The 19,435-nt window shown below is 41.2% G+C and overlaps 1 protein-coding gene across 1 annotated transcript in view; it reads right to left on the reverse strand.

Annotated features, from left to right (window-relative positions):
• Positions 1–4,507: 4,507 nt before the first annotated feature.
• LOC106566274 (synapsin-2) overlaps positions 4,508–19,435 on the reverse strand; it is a 223,019-nt gene continuing 208,091 nt past the window's right edge. Inside the window, exons 12-13 of the mRNA XM_045692010.1 lie at positions 10,007–11,156; positions 4,508–5,232 (exon numbers count right to left, since the gene is read on the reverse strand). Coding sequence (XP_045547966.1) covers positions 5,076–5,232; positions 10,007–11,156 — 1,307 coding nt within the window. The 3' untranslated portion in view covers positions 4,508–5,075. The remainder of the gene's footprint in view (positions 5,233–10,006; positions 11,157–19,435) is intronic.

The raw sequence follows: 19,435 nt of genomic DNA on the forward strand, positions 1-19,435 counted from the left end.
GCACCTGTTACGGCTAGACGTTCCGCTAGCGGAACCCCTCGACTACATCGGTGAAATGGCAGAGCGCCAAATTCAAATTAAATTGCTATAAATATTAAACTTTCATGAAATCACAAGTGCAATACATCAAATTAAAGCTTAACTTGTTAATCCAGCTGCCATGTCAGATTTCAAAAAGGCTTTAAGGCGAAAGCAAACCATGCGAATATCTGAGGACAGCGCCCCATCATACAAATGCATAACAAATCCTTTTCAACCAGGGAGGTGCGACACGAAAGTCAGAAATAGCGATATAAAAAATGCCTTATCTTTGATGCTCTTGTTCTATTGGCACCCCAAAATGTCCCAGTTACATCACAAATGATCCTTTTGTTCGATAATGTCTGTCTTTATATCCATAAAACTCAGTTTAGCTGACGCGCTTCAGTCAAAAATCCACTCAGTTTCCCTCCGTCAAGATGCATTAAAAATGAATCCCAAACGTTACTAATAAACTTTTCTAAACAAGTCAAAAAAAGTTCAAACCTTAGCCTAATGCAAATTTTTAAACAATACAATTTAAGACGGAGAATCGTTATTGTCTTTACCGGAGATAAACAAAAAGAACGCGCACTCGTCCATGCGCAAGGAAACACTTCAAGCCAAAATGGGAGCCACCTAGAAAACTACAATTTCTGGGTCATTTTTCCAAAAACCAGCATGAAACTCTTTCTAAAGACTGTTGACATCTAGTGGAAGCCCTGAGAACTGCAATTTGGGAGGACAGGGGCTTATAATTATAGTACTAGCCATTGAAAATAGAGGTAAGCTGAATTATTTGGGGGGGGGATGGTTTGTCCTCGGGGTTTCGCCTGCCATATCAGTTCTGTTATACTCACAGACATAATTTTAACAGTTTTAGAAACTTTAGAGTGTTTTCTATCCAAATCTACCAATTGCATATCCTAGCTTCTGGACCTGAGTAGCAGGCCGTTTACTTTGGGCACGCTTTTCACCCAGACGTGAAAATACTGCCCCCTAGCCCGAAGAGGTTAACCTGTTAGGGACAATCAATATCACCAATATCCAATGGTAGAGCGTGGCGCGAAACACAAATACCTTAAATGCTATAACTTCAATTTCTCAAACATATGACTATTTTACACCATTTTAAAGACAAGACTCTCGTTAATCTAACCACATTGTCCAATTTCAAAAGGCTTTACAGTGAAAGCAAAACATTAGATTATGTCAGGAGAGTACCCTGCCAAAAATAAATCACACAGCCATTTTCAAAGCAAGCATATATGTCACAAAAACAAAACCACAGCTAAATGCATAACTTTTGTTAATAGGAATTATGTTATACAATACATGCATGTTTTGTTCATATTTATATCAAAAAACAGCTTTTTACATTAGCATGTGACGTTCAGAACTAGCATACCCACCGCAAACTTCTGGTGAATTTACTAAATTACTCACGATAAACGTTTACAAAAACCATAACAATTATTTTAAGAATTATAGATACAGAACTCCTTTATGCAATCGCGGTGTCCGATTTTAAAATAGCTTTTCGGCGAAAGCACATTTTGCAATATTCTGAGTACATAGCTCGGCCATCACAGGCTAGCTAATTTGACACCCACCAAGTTTGGGGCTCACCAAACTCAGATTTACTATAAGAAAAATTGGATTACCTTTGCTGTTCTTCGTCAGAATGCACTCCCAGGACTTCTACTTCAACAACAAATGTTGTTTTGGTTTGAAATAATCCATAGTTATATCCAAATAGCTCCGTTTTGTTGTGCGTTCAGATCAGTATCCGAAGGGTGACACGCGGGCGCATTTTGTGACAAAAAAAATCAAAATATTCCATTACCGTACTTCAAAGCATGTCAAACGCTGTTTAAAATCAAATTTTATGCAATTTATCTCGTAAAATAGCGATAATATTCCGACCGGGAATCTCCGGAAAAATCACAAAGACGGGGGCGGCCGTTGTTTTCCTGACACCACACTCCCAGAGCCCTCACCTCCTCCCAGTAGTCTGTCTCGACATCGTTGGTAATCAAGCCTACTACTGTTGTGCCGTTTGCAAGCTTGAGGATTAAGTTGGTGGCATGCTTGGCCATGCAGTCCTGGGTGAACAGGGAGACAGGAGGGGGCTGAGCACACACCCTTCTGGGGCCCCAGTGTTGAGGATCAATTAATTAATTTATTTAACCCTTATTTTACCAGGTAAATTGACTGAGAACACATTCTCATTTATAGCAACGACCTGGGGAATAGTTACAGGGGAGAGGAGGGGGGATGAATGAGCCAATTGTAAGCTGGGGATGATTAGGTGGCCAGGATGGTATGAAGTCCAGATTGGGAATGTAGTCAGGACACCGGAGTTAATAACCCAACTCTTACAATAAGTACCATGGGATCTTTGGTGACCACAGAGTCAGGACACCTGTTTAACGTCCCATCCGAAAGAGATATCTACCACAATATATCAGTCATAGAGATATCTACCACAATATATCAGTCATAGAGATATCTACCACAATATATCAGTCATAGAGATATCTACCACAATATATCTGTCATAGAGATATCTACCACAATATATCTGTCATAGAGATATCTACCACAATATATCTGTCATAGAGATATCTACCACAATATATCAGTCATAGAGATATCTACCACAATATATCAGTCATAGAGATATCTACCACAATATATCAGTATAGAGATATCTACCACAATATATCAGTCATAGAGATATCTACCACAATATATCAGTCATAGAGATATCTACCACAATATATCAGTATAGAGATATCTACCACAATATATCAGTCATAGAGATATCTACCACAATATATCAGTCATAGAGATATCTACCACAATATATCAGTCATAGAGATATCTACCACAATATATCAGTCATAGAGATATCTACCACAATATATCACATTAATGGTCCCTTCCACCACCTTCTGGACAGAAAGAACAGCTGCATTTATCCATTTATAACAAAACAAGTTAGTCATTGTAAATGGAGGAGTCAGTAATACAGATACATTAGTGGAACGATTTACCACATCTTTATTTATTGACATTTATGTACAGGTAACATTACTATGGTACCAAGGGTCACTGGGTCATATTGGTCATGCAAGGCAGTACTGCATACGGACAAATAAAACAGTACAGGAACCTACAATACATTATCAATGATTCATTATCACAAAATAAACTTCTGGATGACTCACATACAGTAACGGTACAATACAACATTTACAAAGCATTAACAATATAACATGTTAGATGGCTTTAAGTTGATATAAGCTGACAGGTTGGTAGAACTGCTGTACACCAAGGTGCTTACAGGACAGATGATCTGAAACGTTATTGAAACTGACCGGTTCTGGTGTTGGCTTGACCACTTAGAGAGTGGTCGGATAGCTTAAATGAAGGTCTGACACCTTAAAGGAGAGGTCTAACCGAGTTTAAGGAGCGGTCTGACTGATTAAATAGAGATCTGACTGAGTTAAAGGAGCGGTCTGACTGATTAAAGGAGTGTACTGACACCTTAAAGAAGAGGTCTGACTGATTAAAGGAGGGGACTGACTGATTAAAGGAGAGGTCTGACTGATTAAAGGAGAGGTCTGACTGATTAAAGGAGAGGTCTGATTGATTAAAGGAGGGGTCTGACTGATTAAAGGAGAGGTCTGATTGATTAAAGGAGAGGTCTGATTGATTAAAGGAGAGGTCTGACTGATTAAAGGAGAGGTCTGATTGATTAAAGGAGAGGTCTGACTGATTAAAGGAGAGGTCTGACTGATTAAAGGAGGGGTCTGACTGATTAAAGGAGAGGTCTGACTGATTAAAGGAGAGGTCTGACTGATTAAAGGAGGGGACTGACACCTTAAAGGAGAGTTCTGACTGATTAAAGGAGAGGTCTGACTGATTAAAGGAGAGGTCTGACTGATTAAAGGAGAGGTCTGACTGATTAAAGGAGAGGTCTGACTGACCTTAAAGGAGAGGTCTGACTGATTAAAGGAGAGGTCTGACTGATTAAAGGAGAGGTCTGACTGATTAAAGGAGAGGTCTGACTGATTAAAGGAGAGGTCTGACTGATTAAAGGAGAGGTCTGACTGATTAAAGGAGGGGTCTGACTGATTAAAGGAGGGGTCTGACTGATTAAAGGAGGGGACTGACTGATTAAAGGAGAGGTCTGACAGATTAAAGGAGAGGTCTGACTGATTAAAGGAGAGGTCTGACTGATTAAAGGAGGGGACTGACACCTTAAAGGAGAGGTCTGACTGATTAAAGGAGAGGTCTGACTGATTAAAGGAGAGGTCTGACTGATTAAAGGAGGGGACTGACACCTTAAAGGAGGGGTCTGACAGATTAAAGGAGGGGACTGACACCTTAAAGGAGAGGTCTGACTGATTAAAGGAGGGGACTGACACCTTAAAGGAGGGGTCTGACAGATTAAAGGAGTGTACTGACACCTTAAAGGAGGGGACTGACTGATTAATAAAGGAAAGGTATACTTGTATGTATGAGTGACAGTGGTCAACAGCCACAACAGAGGTATTATTATTAAATAACTGTTAATGATGAAGAACGTACTGCAGATATCTGTACTACACAGGAAGTACATATGGCGATATAGGAGTCAGGGGTCACCACTCACAGTCACTAATCTGTAATAAAACACATCATCACATTAAGGCTACAACATCCAGAGGCAATGGGTAACATCAACTCAACACAAACATCCATTCTGCTCCACAACACCTACTGATGGAGCCGTCATCTTCATGCATTAGAACGTCATATATATCTCCTCCTCCTCACACACTGACCGAGGGCCAAGCTTCACGCAGGTAGCTAGCTACAGGTAGTTACAGGTAGCTGGCACTTTGACATCATCACACTCAACTGGCCAATTGAGTCCTCAGAGACACAGAGAGGCAGGGGATGGAGGCGGGACTTGGGAGTTATACAGTTACACACAGTTAATCTCAGACTGGGTCACGTTTATGTCAATGAAGTCATCAGCCAATCCTAGAGCATGTGGGAGAGGACTAATCAGAGAAGAGGCTGGCGAAGGACTTGCGGATGTTCCGGATGGTCTCGGCCTTGGCTTCATCCTCTCCGCCCGCCGAGGAGCTGGTCGAGCTGGAGCGGAAGAACGACGCATCTCCCAACGCGCTGAAGGCATTGGTCAGGGACTGGGACTTACTGAAACACACAGAGACATAACGTTAACCCTAACAATAACTCCTAACCTTAACCCCTAATCTGGTCAGGGACTGGGATTTACTGTAGATACATCACATTAAACCTGACTTTAAACCTTAACCCTAAACCTAACCTTGTCAGGCACTGGGATTTACCGCAGAGATATCACATTAAACCTGACCAAACCTCGTAAGGATCGGACATTTTTGTAAATTTTTGCTTAAAATGACATCCAAATCTAACTGCCTGTAGCTCAGGACCTGAAGCAAGGATATGCATATTCTTGATAACATTTGAACGGAAACACTTTGAAATTTATGGAAATGTGAAATGAATGTGGGAGAATATAACATATTAGATCTGGTAAAAGATAATGCAAACAAAAAAACATACGTTTTCTATTATTTATTTTTTCATCATCTTTGAAATGCAAGAGAAAGGCCATAATATAATATTGCAGTTTTGCGCAATTTAGCGGGTTGTGTGCATAGTTTCACAGTATTTTGCATGAAGTCTGACCAAATGTGCCGAATTGGTCAATTGATACATTTTCAAGTACATAACTATAGAGAGCATACAAACATCCTATGGTAATATAACATTATAGTTTATACATTTTAAATTTTTTTTAGTCATTTTAGCAGACGCTCTTATCCAGAGCAACTTACAGTAGTGAATGCATACATTTCATACATTTTTTTTTTTCTGTGCTGGCCCCCCGTGGGAACCGAACCCACAACCCTGGCGTTGCAAACACCATGCTCTGCCAACTGAGCTACAGGGAAGGCAGTCCCAGGAATGTCATGCATGATGGATCATTAGCTGATACACTAACTTTCACACATCTACAGTTGAAGTTGGAAGTTTACATACACCTTAGCCAAATACATTTAAACTCAGTTTTCACAATTCCTGACATTTAATCCTAGTATAAATTCCCTGTTTTAGGTCAGTTAGGATAATCACTTTATTTTAAGAATGTGAAATGTCAGAATATTAGAGAGAATGATTTATTTCAGATTTTATTTATTTCATCACATTCCCAGTGGATCAGAAGTTTACATACACTCAATTAGTATTTGGTGCATTGCCTCTAAATTGTTTAACTTGGGTCAAACGTTTCGGGAAGCCTTCAACAAGATACCCACAATAAGTTGGGTGAATTTTGGCCCATTCCTCCTGACAGAGCTGGTGTAACTGAGTCAGGTTTGTAGGCCTCCTTGCTTGCACACACTTTCTCAGTTCTGCCCTCACATTTCCTATAGGATTGAGGTCAGGACTATGTGATGGCCACTCCAATACCATGACTTTGTTGTCCTTAAGCCATTTTGCCACAACTTTGGAATTATGCTTGGGGTCATTGTCCATTTGGAAGACCCATTTGCGACCAAGCTTTAACATCCTGACTGATGTCTTGAGATGTTGCTTCAATATATCCATATAATTTTCCATCCTCATGATGCCATCTATTTTGGGAAGTGCACCAGTCCCTCCTGCAGCAAAGCACCCCCACAACATGATGCTGCCACTCTCGTGCTTCACGGTTGGGATGGTGTTCTTCGGCTTGCAAGCATCCCTCTTTTTCCTCCTAACATAACGATGGTCATTATGGCCAAACAGTTTTATATTTGTTTCATCAGGCCAGAGGACATTTCTCCTAAAAGTACGATCTTTGTCCCCATGTGCAGTTGCAAACCGTAGTCTGGCTTTTTTATGGCGGTTTTGGAGCAGTGGCTTCTTCCTTGCTGAGCAGCCTTTCAGGTTATGTCGATATAGGACTCGTTTTACTGTGGATATAGATACTTTTGTACCTGTTTTCTCCAGCATCTTCACAAGGTCCTTTGCTGTTGTTCTGGGATTGATTTGCACTTTTTGCACCAAAGTACGTTAATCTCTAGGAGACAGAATGCGTCACCTTCCCGAGCAGTATGACGGCTGGGTGGTCCCATGGTGTTTATACTTGCATACTATTGTTTGTACAAATGAACGTGATATCTTCAGGTGTTTGGAAATTGCTCCCAAGGATGAACCAGACTTGTGGAGGTCTCGGTCTTGGCTGATTTCTTTTGATTTTCCCATGATGTCAAGCAAAGAGCCACTGAGTTTGAAAGTAGGCCTTTAAATACACCCACAGGTACACCTCCAGTTGACTCAAATTATGTAAATCAGAAGCTTCTAAAGCCATGACATAATTTTCTTAGCTGTTTAAAGGCACAGTCAACTTAGTGTATATAAACTTCTGACCCACGGGAATTGTGATACAGTGAATTATAAGTGAAATAATCTGTCTGTAAACAATTGTTGGAAAAATGACTTGTGTAATGCACAAAGTAGATGTCCTAACCGACTTACCAAAACTATAGTTCGTTAACAATAAATTTGTGGAGTGGTTGAAAAACGAGTTTTAATGACTCCAACCTAAGTGTATGTAAACTTCCTACTTCAACAGTGGGGTGGTTCTGGAGCCAGAGGCAGCAGGTGTTCAAACTGTAGAACCCAGTTCCTACATTTGAATATAAAAATGTTTTTATCAAACAAAACTATGCTACATTTTATTTCTGGGACCCTCAAGATGACAAATCAGAGCAAGATTACTGAATGTTAGTACATTATTTACCTTCAGAGGTGATTGTATCAAACCAGTTACAGTGATAAAAGTTTTTTGTTGTCGTGCACTCTCCTCAAACAATAGTATGGTATGTTTTCACTGTAATAGCTACTGTAAATTGGACACTGAAGTTAGATGAACAAGAATTTAAGCTTTCTGCCAATATAAGACACACCTATGTCCTGAAACGTTTGTTGGTACTTACAACGTAATTCTAGTCACATTAGCGCATGTTAGCGCACGTTAGCATCAACTGTCCCAGGGACACCGATCGTATTGAGGTTAAACCCTAAAGCTAACCTGGTCAGGGACTGGGATTTACTGCTGAGACAGAGACATCATGTTAAACCTGACCTTAAACCCTGAAGCTAACCTGGTCAGGGATTTACTGCAGAGACAGAGACATCACATTAAACCTGAACTTAAACCCTAACCCTAAAGCTAACCTGGTTAGGGACTGGGATTTATTGCAGAGACAGAGACATCCCATTAAACCAGACCTTAATGAGGCTAGGGGGCAGTATTTGCACGGCCGGATAAAAAACGTACCCGATTTAAACTGGTTACTACTCTTGCCCAGAAACGACAATATGCATATAATTAGTAGATTTGGATAGAAAACACTCTAACGTTTCTAAAACTGTTTGAATGGTGTCTGTGAGTATAACAGAACTCATATGGCAGGCCAAAACCTGAGAAGATTCCATGCAGGAAGTGGAAATCTGATTTGTGGAATCACTTTCAAGCCTTTGGCTATGAAACACACAGTGAGTTAGGATTCATTTAGCTTCCTAAGGCTTCCACTAGATGTCAACAGTCTTTACAAAGTGGTTTGAGTCTTCTCCGGTAAAAACTGACCGAACGAGAGGCCTGGAAAGTTTGTCATAGAGGGAGGGCCATTACTACTATGACGCGCATGCCCGTGGGTACCCTCTCGTTACGAAACGTTTAGTAAGACAATGCAATCGTCCGCCTTGAATATTATTGAAGCTCTGATTGAAAAGGCCCTAAAGATTTATGTTATACAACGTTTGACATGTTTGAACGAACGTAAATACATTTTTTTTGCACATTCGTGACGACAAGTCCCGCGCGCCTCGTACATTATGAGTAGCCTTCGGAACGCGCTAACAAGAAGGAGCTATATGGACATAAATTATGAACTTTTTCGAACAAAACTACATTTGTTGTGGACCTGGGATACCTGGAAGTGCCTTCTGCTGAAGATAATCAAAAGTAAGGGAATATTTACAATAGTATATTTGATTTTAGATGGTTCCAAGATGGCGCTAACCTGTATCGCCTAGCCTATTTTTCTGAGCATAGCACCTCGTTTATTGCAAAGTGTGATTTCCCAGTAAAGTTATTTTTAAATCTGGGAATGCGGTTGCATTCACGAGATGTTAATCTATAATTATTTGAATGACAATATTATATTTTACCAATGTTTTCGAATAGTAATTTTGTAAATTGTAGCGCTGATTCACCGAAAGCATTTGAGGGAAAATATTTTCTGAACATCACACCGATGTAAAATGCTGTTTTTATATATAAATATGAACTTTATCGAACAAAAGAATGCATGTATTGCCTAACATGATGTCCTAGGAGTGTCATCTGATGAAGATTGTCAAAGGTTAGTGCTTCATTTAGCTGTGTTTTGGTTATTTGTGATGCATGTGATTGGTCAGAAAATGGCGGTGTGGCTATTTGTGTTGATGTACTCTCCTAACATAATGTAAGGAGAGTACATCAAGAAGTGTATCTATAAAACGGTGTAAAATAGTCCTATGTTTGAGAAACAGAAATTATTAGATTTGGTTATGAATATGGCGGCCTGATTTTTCGCTGGATTTTGATCCCGAATACGCGATCAGAGCGTCAAGAGGTACCCTATCCCTAAAGCTAACCTGGTCAGGGACTTACTACAGAGACAGAGACATCACCTTAAACCTGACCTTAAACTCTAAGCCTAAAGCTAACCTGGTCAGGGACTTACCGCAGAGACAGAGACATCCCATTAAACCTGACCTTAAATCTAACGCTAAAGCTAACCTGGTTAGGGACTGGGATTTACTAGAACAAACACACAGTACATCAGGGTAATGGCTCTGACAACATTGTCACCATGTCATCATTTTTGTTTAATGTAGCTAAAGCTCTTACTTCAGCAGTGGATGGCCCTTGGGTGCTGGCTGTTCTTCAACCGGAGGCTGAGCTTCAGCTGATTCTGGGGCTGGGGCGGGGGCTGAGACTGGTAGTGGGGATGAAGCTGAGCCTGGGGCTGAGACTGGGGCTGGGGATGAGGCTGAGTCTGGAGCTGGGGATGAGGCTGAGACTGGGGATAAGGCTGCGGATGGGAATGAGGCTGAAACTGAGACTGGAGTAGGCTCTGGAGCAGGCTCAGGAGCCATGGCAGTGCCAGTGGAGGACATGGGCATCATAATAGGGGTGGGGTCTGGGTGAAAGTCTGGGGAAAGGACCGTTGGTGGCTGAGCTTTAGCTGGAGACTGGGGCAAGAAAGGGGACTGCACCCTCCCAGGGGACCTCTTTGGGGACAGGGACTGGCCTGGCGCTCTGGATGAAGACACAGCATCAGGATTGGGCTTCAGGCCAAGGGGTGGAAGGGGGGTCTGGGGTTTGGGCTGGATCAGGGGCTTGGAGTTGCGGCGTACAGGAGGTATAGGCTTGGGCTTGGGAGGCAGAGGGGGCAGCTCTGCTGGCTTCCCTGGGGGAGGGGCTGGTGATGGAGACATCTGAGGCTGGGGCTTGGGCTGCTGTGTAGTGGGGGCAGGGGTTGGGTGGGAGACAGGGGCAGCAGCTGGGACTCGGGGTGAGACAGGGGCAGGGACTGAGACAGGGGCAGCAGCTGGGGCAGGGACTGAGACAGGGGCAGCAGCTGGGGCTGGGGCTGGGGGTGAGACAGGGGCAGGGACTGAGACAGGGGCAGCAGCTGGGACTGGGGCTGAGACAGGGGCAGCAGCTGGGACTGGGGCTGAGACAGGGGCAGCAGCTGGAACTGGGGCTGGGGCAGGCTTTTGCACTGGGGAAGGGATAGGCTTTGGTACTTGAGCAGAGGTCATCTTTACCATCGCAGGAGGGGGTGGCTTTGGTGGAGGGGAAGAGGATTTCTTTTGCACTGGGGCAGGGGCTGGCCTAGAGACCGGAGCAGAGTATGGTTTTGCCACTGGAGTGGAGGCTTGCTTTTGAATGGGGATGGTGGCCGCTCTTAAAACCGGAGGGGACACCTTGGGCGCTAACTCTGCTGGAGGCTCCACACTCTGTGGTTGAGTGAGCTGGGCCTGCACTGCACCCCCTAAAGGTAGGACACAGAACAGTATCATGTTATAATACATACTGGAAAATACAATACAAAACACAAAATAAAGAAAAACCCTGACAAATACCAAAAAGCTTTTGTTTAAAATCTTTCTAAATCAAGTGTATGGAGACAGACAGGCAGACAGACAGACAGACAGACAGGCAGACAGACAGGCAGACAGGCAGACAGACAGACAGGCAGACATCACTAGTCTCAGCAAGGGAATAGAGTCAATGTATTGGAGGGTTAAGAGGGTTAGAGGCTGAGGGTTGTGGTGTGGCCAGCAGGGGGAACCTGCAGGTTGTGGTGTGGATCAACATAACAGTGGGATTGACCAGATCAACATGGTGGTTAGCCAGCCCTATGGGATCAATAGTCTTATGTTCATCAATGTATGTCATAAACATCCCAATGGTTGCTTGTGACTCAAATAAGACTTAGACATAATTAAAACATCATTACTGTATGTATTACTGCACTATGTAATACAGTACTATGTAATACAGTACTATGTATTACTGCACTATGAATTACAGTACTATGAATTACTGCACTATGAATTACTGTACTATGAATTACTGCACTATGAATTACTGTACTAGGAATTACTGTATTATTTATTACTGCACAATATATTACTGCACTATGTACTACTATAAGCATTACCACACTATGAATTACTGTACTACGAATTACTGAACAATGTATTGCTGCACTATGTATTTCTGTACTATGTATAACTGCACTATGCATTTCTGCGCTTTATATTACTGTATGTATTACTGGACCATGTATTACTGTACTATGTATTAATGTACAATGTATTGCCGCACTATGTATTGCTGTACTATGCATTACCGCATTATGTATTACTGTACTATTTATTTCTGCACTATGTATTACTGTATGTGTTAATGTACTATGTATTACTGTATGTATTACTGCACTATTACTGTACTATGATTTACTGCAATCTGTGTTATTATATATATTACTGTACTATGTATTACTGCACCATGTATTACCGCATTATGTGTTACCGTACTATGTATTACCGTACCATGTATTACTGCACTATTACTGTACTATGTATTACTGTACTATGTATTTCTGCACTTTATATTACTGTATGTATTACTGTACTATGTATTACTGGACCATGTACTATGCATTACTGCACTATGATTTACTATATGTATTACTGTACTATGTATTACTGCAATCTGTGTTATTATGTGTTACTGTACTATTTATTACCGCACTATGTATTACTGCACCATGTATTACTGTACTATGTACTGCTCTACTATGTGTTACTGTATGTATTATTAAAGTATCTTTTACTGTACAGTCATGGCCAAATGTTTTGAGAATGACACAAATATTAGTTTTCACAGTCTGCTGCCTCAGTTTGTATGATGGCAATGTGCATATACTCCAGGATGTTATGAAGAGTGATCAGATGAATTGCAATTAATTGCAAAGTCCCTCTTTGCCATGCAAATGAACTGAATCCCCCAAAAACATTTTCACTGCATTTCAGCCCTGCCACAAAAGGACCAGCTGACATCATGTCAGTGATTCTCTCGTTAACACAGGTGTGAGTGTTGATGAGGACAAGGCTGGAGATCACTCTGTCATGCTGATTGAGTTCGAATAACAGACTGGAAGCTTCTAAAGGAGGGTGGTGCTTGGAATCATTGTTCTTCCTCTGTCAGTCATGGTTACCTGCAAGGAAACATGTGCCGTCATCATTGCTTTGCACAAAAAAAGGGCTTCACAGGCAAGGATATTGCTGCCAGTAAGATTGCACCTTAATCAACCATTTATCGGATCATCAAGAACTTCAAGGAGAGCGGTTCAATTGTTGTGAAGAAGGCTTCAGGGCGCCCAAGAAAGTCCAGCAAGCGCCAGGACTGTCTCCTAAAGTTGATTCAGCTGCGGGATCGGGGCACCACCAGTACAGAGCTTGCTCAGGAATGGCAGCAGGCAGGTGTGAGTGCATCTGCACGCACAGTGAGGCGAATACTTTTGGAGGATGGCCTGGTGTCAAGAAGGGCAGCAAAGAAGCCACTTTTCTCCAGGAAAAACATCAGGGACAGGCTGATATTCTGCAAAAGGTACAGGGATTGGACTGCTGAGGACTGGGGTTAAGTCATTTTCTCTGATGAATCTCCTTTCCGATTGTTTGGGGCATCCGGAAAAAAGCTTGTCCGGAGAAGACAAGGTGAGTGCTACCATCAGTCCTGTGTCATGCCAACAGTAAAGCATCCTGAGACCATTCATGTGTGGGGTTGCTTCTCAGCCGAGGGAGTGGGCTCACTCACAATTTTGCCTAAGAACACAGCCATGAATAAAGAATGGTACCAACACATCCTCCGAGAGCAACTTCTCCCAACCATCCAGGAAGCACCTTGCCATAAGGCAAAAGTGATAACTAAGTGGCTCGGGGAGCAAAACATCAATATTTTTGGTCCATGGCCAGGAAACTCCCCAGACCTTAATCCCATTGAGAACTTGTGGTCAATCCTCAAGAGGCGGGTGGACAAACAAAAACCCACAAATTCTGACAAACTCCAAGCATTGATTATGCAAGAATGGGCTGCCAGTCAGTCAGTATGTGGCCCAGAAGTTAATTGACAGCATGCCAGGGCGGATTGCAGAGGTGTTGAAAAAGAAGGGTCAACACTGCAAATATTGACTCTTTGCATCAACTTCATGTAATTGTCAATAAAAGCCTTTGACACTTATGAAATGCTTGTAATTATACTTCAGTATTCCATAGTAACATCTGACAAAAATATCTAAAGACACTGAAGCAGCAAACTTTGTGGAAATTAATATTTGTGTCATTCTCAAAACTTTTGGCCTCGACTATGTATTACTGTACTATGAATTACTGTATTACTGTACTATGTACTGCTGTATGTAGTATTGTAATATGTATTATTGTATTATGTATGACTGTACTATGTACTACTATGTATTATTCTAGAATTATAACTATTTATTACTGTACTATGAATTAACGTATGTATTAAGGTACTATGTATTACCATACTATATTTTACTGTATGTATTACTGTATGTATTACTGTACTCTATTACTGTACTTTGTATTACTGAATGTAGTACTATGTATGTATTGCTCTACTATGTATTACTGTATGTATTACTATAGTATGTATTACTGCAAGAATTATTGTACTACATATTATTGTTTGTATTTCTCTACTATTTATTTCTGTACCATGTATTGCTTTATGTATTACTGTACTATGTATCTGTATTTACCATACTATTTTTTACTGTACTATATATTACTGTAGGTATTACTGTAGTATGTATTACTTTATGTCTTACTTTACTACGTATTACGGTACTATGTATTATTGTATGTATTACTCTACAATGTTTAACTGTACTATGTATTACTTTATATATGTACTATGTATTACTGTACTATGTGTTACAGTATAATATATTGTTGTATGTATTACTGTACTATGTATTATTGTGTGTTTAACTGTACTATGTATTACTGTACTTTGTATTAATTCATGTATTACGATACTACGTATTATTGTATGTATTACTGTACTATGTATTATTGTATGTATTACTGTACACTACCAGTCAAAAGTTTTACTACATTGTAGAATAATAGTGAAGACTTCAAAACTATGAAATAACACATGGAATCATGTAGTAACCAAAAAAGTGTTACACAAATCAAAATACATTTTATATTTGAGATTCTTCAAACAGCCACCCTTTGCCTTGATGACAGCTTTGCACACTCTTGGCATTCTCTCAACCAGCTTCATGAGGTAGTCACCTGGAATGCATTTCAATTAACGGGTGTGCCTTCTTAAAAGTACATTTGTGGAATTATGGCAAGAACAGCTCAAATAAGCAAAGAGAAATGACAGTCCGTCATTACTAAGACATAAAGGTCAGTCAATCTGGAAAATGTCAAGAACTTTGAAAGTTTCTTCAAGTGCAGTCACAAAAACCATCAAGCGCTATGATGAAACTGGCTCTCATGAGGACCACTGCTACCCAGAGTTACCACTGCTGCGGAAAATAAGTTCATTAGAGTTACCAGCCTCAGAAATTTCAGCCCAAATAAATGCTTCAACATCAACTGTTCAGGGGAGACTGTGTGAGTCAGGCATTCATGGTTGAATTGCTGGAAAGGAACCACTACTTGAATTAATATTTTTATTTAACCTTTATTTAAGTCAGTTAAGAACAAATTCTTATTTACAATGACGACCTACTGGGAACAGTGGGTTAACTGCCTTGTTCAGGGGCAGAATGACAAATTTGTACCTTGTCAGCTCAGGGATTTGATCCAGCAACCTTTCGGTTACTGGCCCAACGGTCTAACCACTAGGCTACCTGCCACCCCTACTAAAGGACACCAATAATAAGAAGAGACTTGCTTGGGCCAAGAAACACGAGCAATGGACATTAGAACGGTGGAAATCTGTCCTTTGGTCCGGAGTCCAAATTGGAGATGTTTGGTTCCAACCGCCATGTCTTTGGGATCTCCGCATGTGTGGTTCCCACTGTGAAGCATGGAGGAGGAGATGTCATGATGTGGGGGTGCTTTGCTGGTGACACTGTCTGTGATTTATTTAGAATTCAAGACAAACTTAACCAGCATGGCTACCACAGCATTTTGCAGCAATACGCCATCCCATCTGGTTTGGGCTTAGTGGGACTATCATTTGTTTTTTAACAGGACAATGACCCAACACACCTCCAGGCCGTGTAAGGGCTATTTTACCAAGAAGGAGAGTGATGGAGTGCCGTGTCAGATGACCTGGCCTCCACAATCACCCGACCTCAACCAAATTGAGATGAGTTGGACCGCAGAGTGAAGGAAAAGCAGCAAACAAGTGCTCAGCATACGTGGGAACTACTTCAAGACTGTTGTAAAAGCATTCCAGGTGAAGCTGGTTGAGAGAATGCCAAGAGTGTGCAAAGCTGTCATCAAGGCGCAGGTTGGCTATTTGAAGAATCTCAAATATAAAATATATTATTAATTGTTTAACACAATTTTGGTTACTAGATGATTCCATATGTTATTTCATAGTTTTGATGTCTTCTCTCTCTAAAAAAAAGATAAAAATACACCGGTGACTGTAAAGCAATGCAAACATATGCAAAGACACATGAATACACACACGATAACATACGCACTATACACACACGTACACATTCATTTTGTGTTGTAGATATGTTGTAGTAGAGTAGGGCACACATCTAATGTGTTGCGAAATCTGTTGTGAATGTATTGTAATGTTTTTAAATTGTATAACTGCCTTAATTTGGCTGGACCCCAGGAAGAGCCTTGGCAGAAACTAATGGGGATCCATAATAAACCCCAGGAAGAGTAGCTGCTGCCTTGGCAGGAACTAATGGGGATCCTTAATAAACCCCAGGAAGAGTAGCTGCTGCCTTGGCAGGAACTAATGGGGATCCATAATAAACCCCAGGAAGAGTAGCTGCTGCCTTGGCAGGAACTAATGGAGATCCATAATAAACCCCAGGAAGAGTAGCTGCTGCCTTGGCAGGAACTAATGGGGATCCATAATAAACCCCAGGAAGAGTAGCTGCTGCCTTGGCAGGAACTAATGGGGATCCATAATAAACCCCAGGAAGAGTAGCTGCTGCCTTGGCAGGAACTAATGGGGATCTATAATAAATACAAAACACCCTGAACAATCAACTCTTTTGGATATTATTTTAACATCACAAGTACAGTATAAAGCCAATGGAATCAGTGACCATTGTCCCATTTCCTGCATTAGAGATACACATTATTATAAAGAGACATTTTAGAACTTTCACTGAGCAAAATTTCCTGGTTGACCTGGGGATGACCTGGGGAGGGTGTGTCTTCAATCTCTGATTCAGATCCTTAAATGTTTTACCTCTCTGTTTAACTCTGTTGTAGATAAGCATGATCCATATAAGAGATTAAGGGTAAAGGACAGATCTAACCCATGGTTCACGTATGAATTGTCTAAAAGTTTTCCTGTAAGAAACTTAGCTAGGGCTAAGGCTAGATTGAATTGTGTATCTGAAAGTGGTGGAAATCCTGTTCAATTCTTGAAAGTGGTCAAGTCTGAACTAACTCACTAACCCTAACCCCCCCCCCCATTTGTGGTATTTTTGATAAGCATTTATCCTAAGCTGGCCATCTGTTTGAAAGAATGGTTTCTGAAAATACCTCAAATTCCGCTAGGAAGTCCTTTACTCACCTCTAAAAAGATAGCTGAGAATAATGCCCCTCCACTCACTATTTTCCATTTGAAACATTTCAATGATGTACTAAGTGCCTTGCAAAAAAGTTATGCAAAAAAATCCACAGGAGCTGATTCGCTTGATCTCTTTCTACTGCAGCTTTCTGCCCCCTCATTGTATATTCTTTGACCCGCATTTTTTATTGAACAATTGCTTCTGATGCTATCCATGATCTGGAAGTTGGAACATATCCTCCCCTTTAGATAATTACCATCCGATGTCTAAACTATCATGCCTTGCAAAAATATTAGAAACACTGGCAAACTCTCAGCTAAGAACTTTTTAACTTCAAATTATACTCTTAATGTGCACCAGTCTGGTTTTAGACCTGGACAGCACTGTTTCAGCTGCTATGCTTGTCTTAAATGATGTATTAAATAGCTTAGATCATAGGAATCACTGTGCTGACATATTTATAAACCTATCCAAGGCTTTTGATACTGTCGACCATCCCCTACTCATTCAAAGGTTGTCTGAAATGGGCCTCGAACAGGTTTTTTGCAAGTGGTTTGGGAACCGTCTGTCAGATAAGGCTGCGGTCCCCAACCCCCGGGCCACGGACCGGTACTGGTCCGTGGGTCATTTGGTACCGTGCCGCAGAGAAAGAATAAATAACTTACATTATTTCCGTTTAAAATATATATATATATATATATTTTATTTTTTATTATCTGAGTCTGAACTATGTTTTATTTTGAAAAATGACCGGATTCCCTCTGTTACATCTGTCTATGACCCACTTGTGTCATTCACAGGGAAATGCTGGCTAGCCGAAAAACACCACCGGAACTTAACAGCGTATTGAATGATGTCGTTAAAGTTATTAACCCCATCAAAGCACACGCCCTTAACCAGCGCCTGTTCGAGCAGCTTTGTGAGGAGATGAACGCGGAGCACAGACACCTTCTCTTATACATAGAAATAAGATGGTTATCCCGAGGGAGATCGCTGGCCAGACTGTTTGAATTACGAGAGCCGCTGCAGAGATTTCTCTCAGAAAAAAAGTCACCGCTGGCAGCACATTTCAGTGATGAGGAATGGGTCGCAAAACTCGCTTACTTGTGCGACATATTCAACCTGCTCAATGAACTCAATCGGTCACTTCAGGGGAAAATGACAACTGTCTTCAAGTTGGCAGATAAATTAACTGCATTTAAAGCCAAACTGGATTTGTGGGGACGGCGCGTGAACAGAGGTATATTTGACATGTTTCAAACATTCGCGGGGATTTTGGAAGAGACTGAGCCTTCATTGTCCCAGCTGGTGCACGATCACCTGTCTTTGCTTTTAAAAGAGTTTGAACGCTACTTCCCAACCACAAAAGACCCACGAACCGCCAAGGAATGGATCCGCGACCCATTTGTCAACAAACCAGGTGAATCCAGCATGTCTATGCAAGAAGAAGATCAACTGCTGGAGATCGCAAAAGATGGCGGCCTTAAAAGTATGTTCGAGACAACAACTCTGCCGGTGTTCTGGATTAAAGACACGGCAGAATACCCTCAGATCGCCACAACAGCACTGAAAACCCTGTTGCCATTTCCAACATCCTATTTGTGTGAAGCGGGATTTTCTGCAGTGACAGCAACCAAAACCAAATGACAGAGTAGACATAAGCAACACACTTCGGGTGTCATTGTCTCCCATTACCCCTAGATGGGACCGTCTCGTTGCAGAGAGACAAGCTCAGTGCTCCCACTGATTTAGCGTTATGGTGAGTTGTATTTTTCATGCACTTTATATTTGTTTTTGTGTTGCATCTTATTTTTAAGGCATGTTTAAACGTTACCATAGTGACCAGAGAGTGTTAGGGGCAGAGAGGATGTTACTCATGTTATGTTGTTGGTGCGATGTTACGAGGACGCTGCTAATAAAGTTGCATACGAGTACACAGTGGATTCACGTTTATTATTATTATTATATTGTCACGTTCTGACCTGTAAAGGTGTGATGTG

This window comes from Salmo salar, chromosome ssa12 (assembly GCF_905237065.1).
Source record: "Salmo salar chromosome ssa12, Ssal_v3.1, whole genome shotgun sequence".
Lineage (NCBI taxonomy): Eukaryota > Metazoa > Chordata > Actinopteri > Salmoniformes > Salmonidae > Salmo > Salmo salar.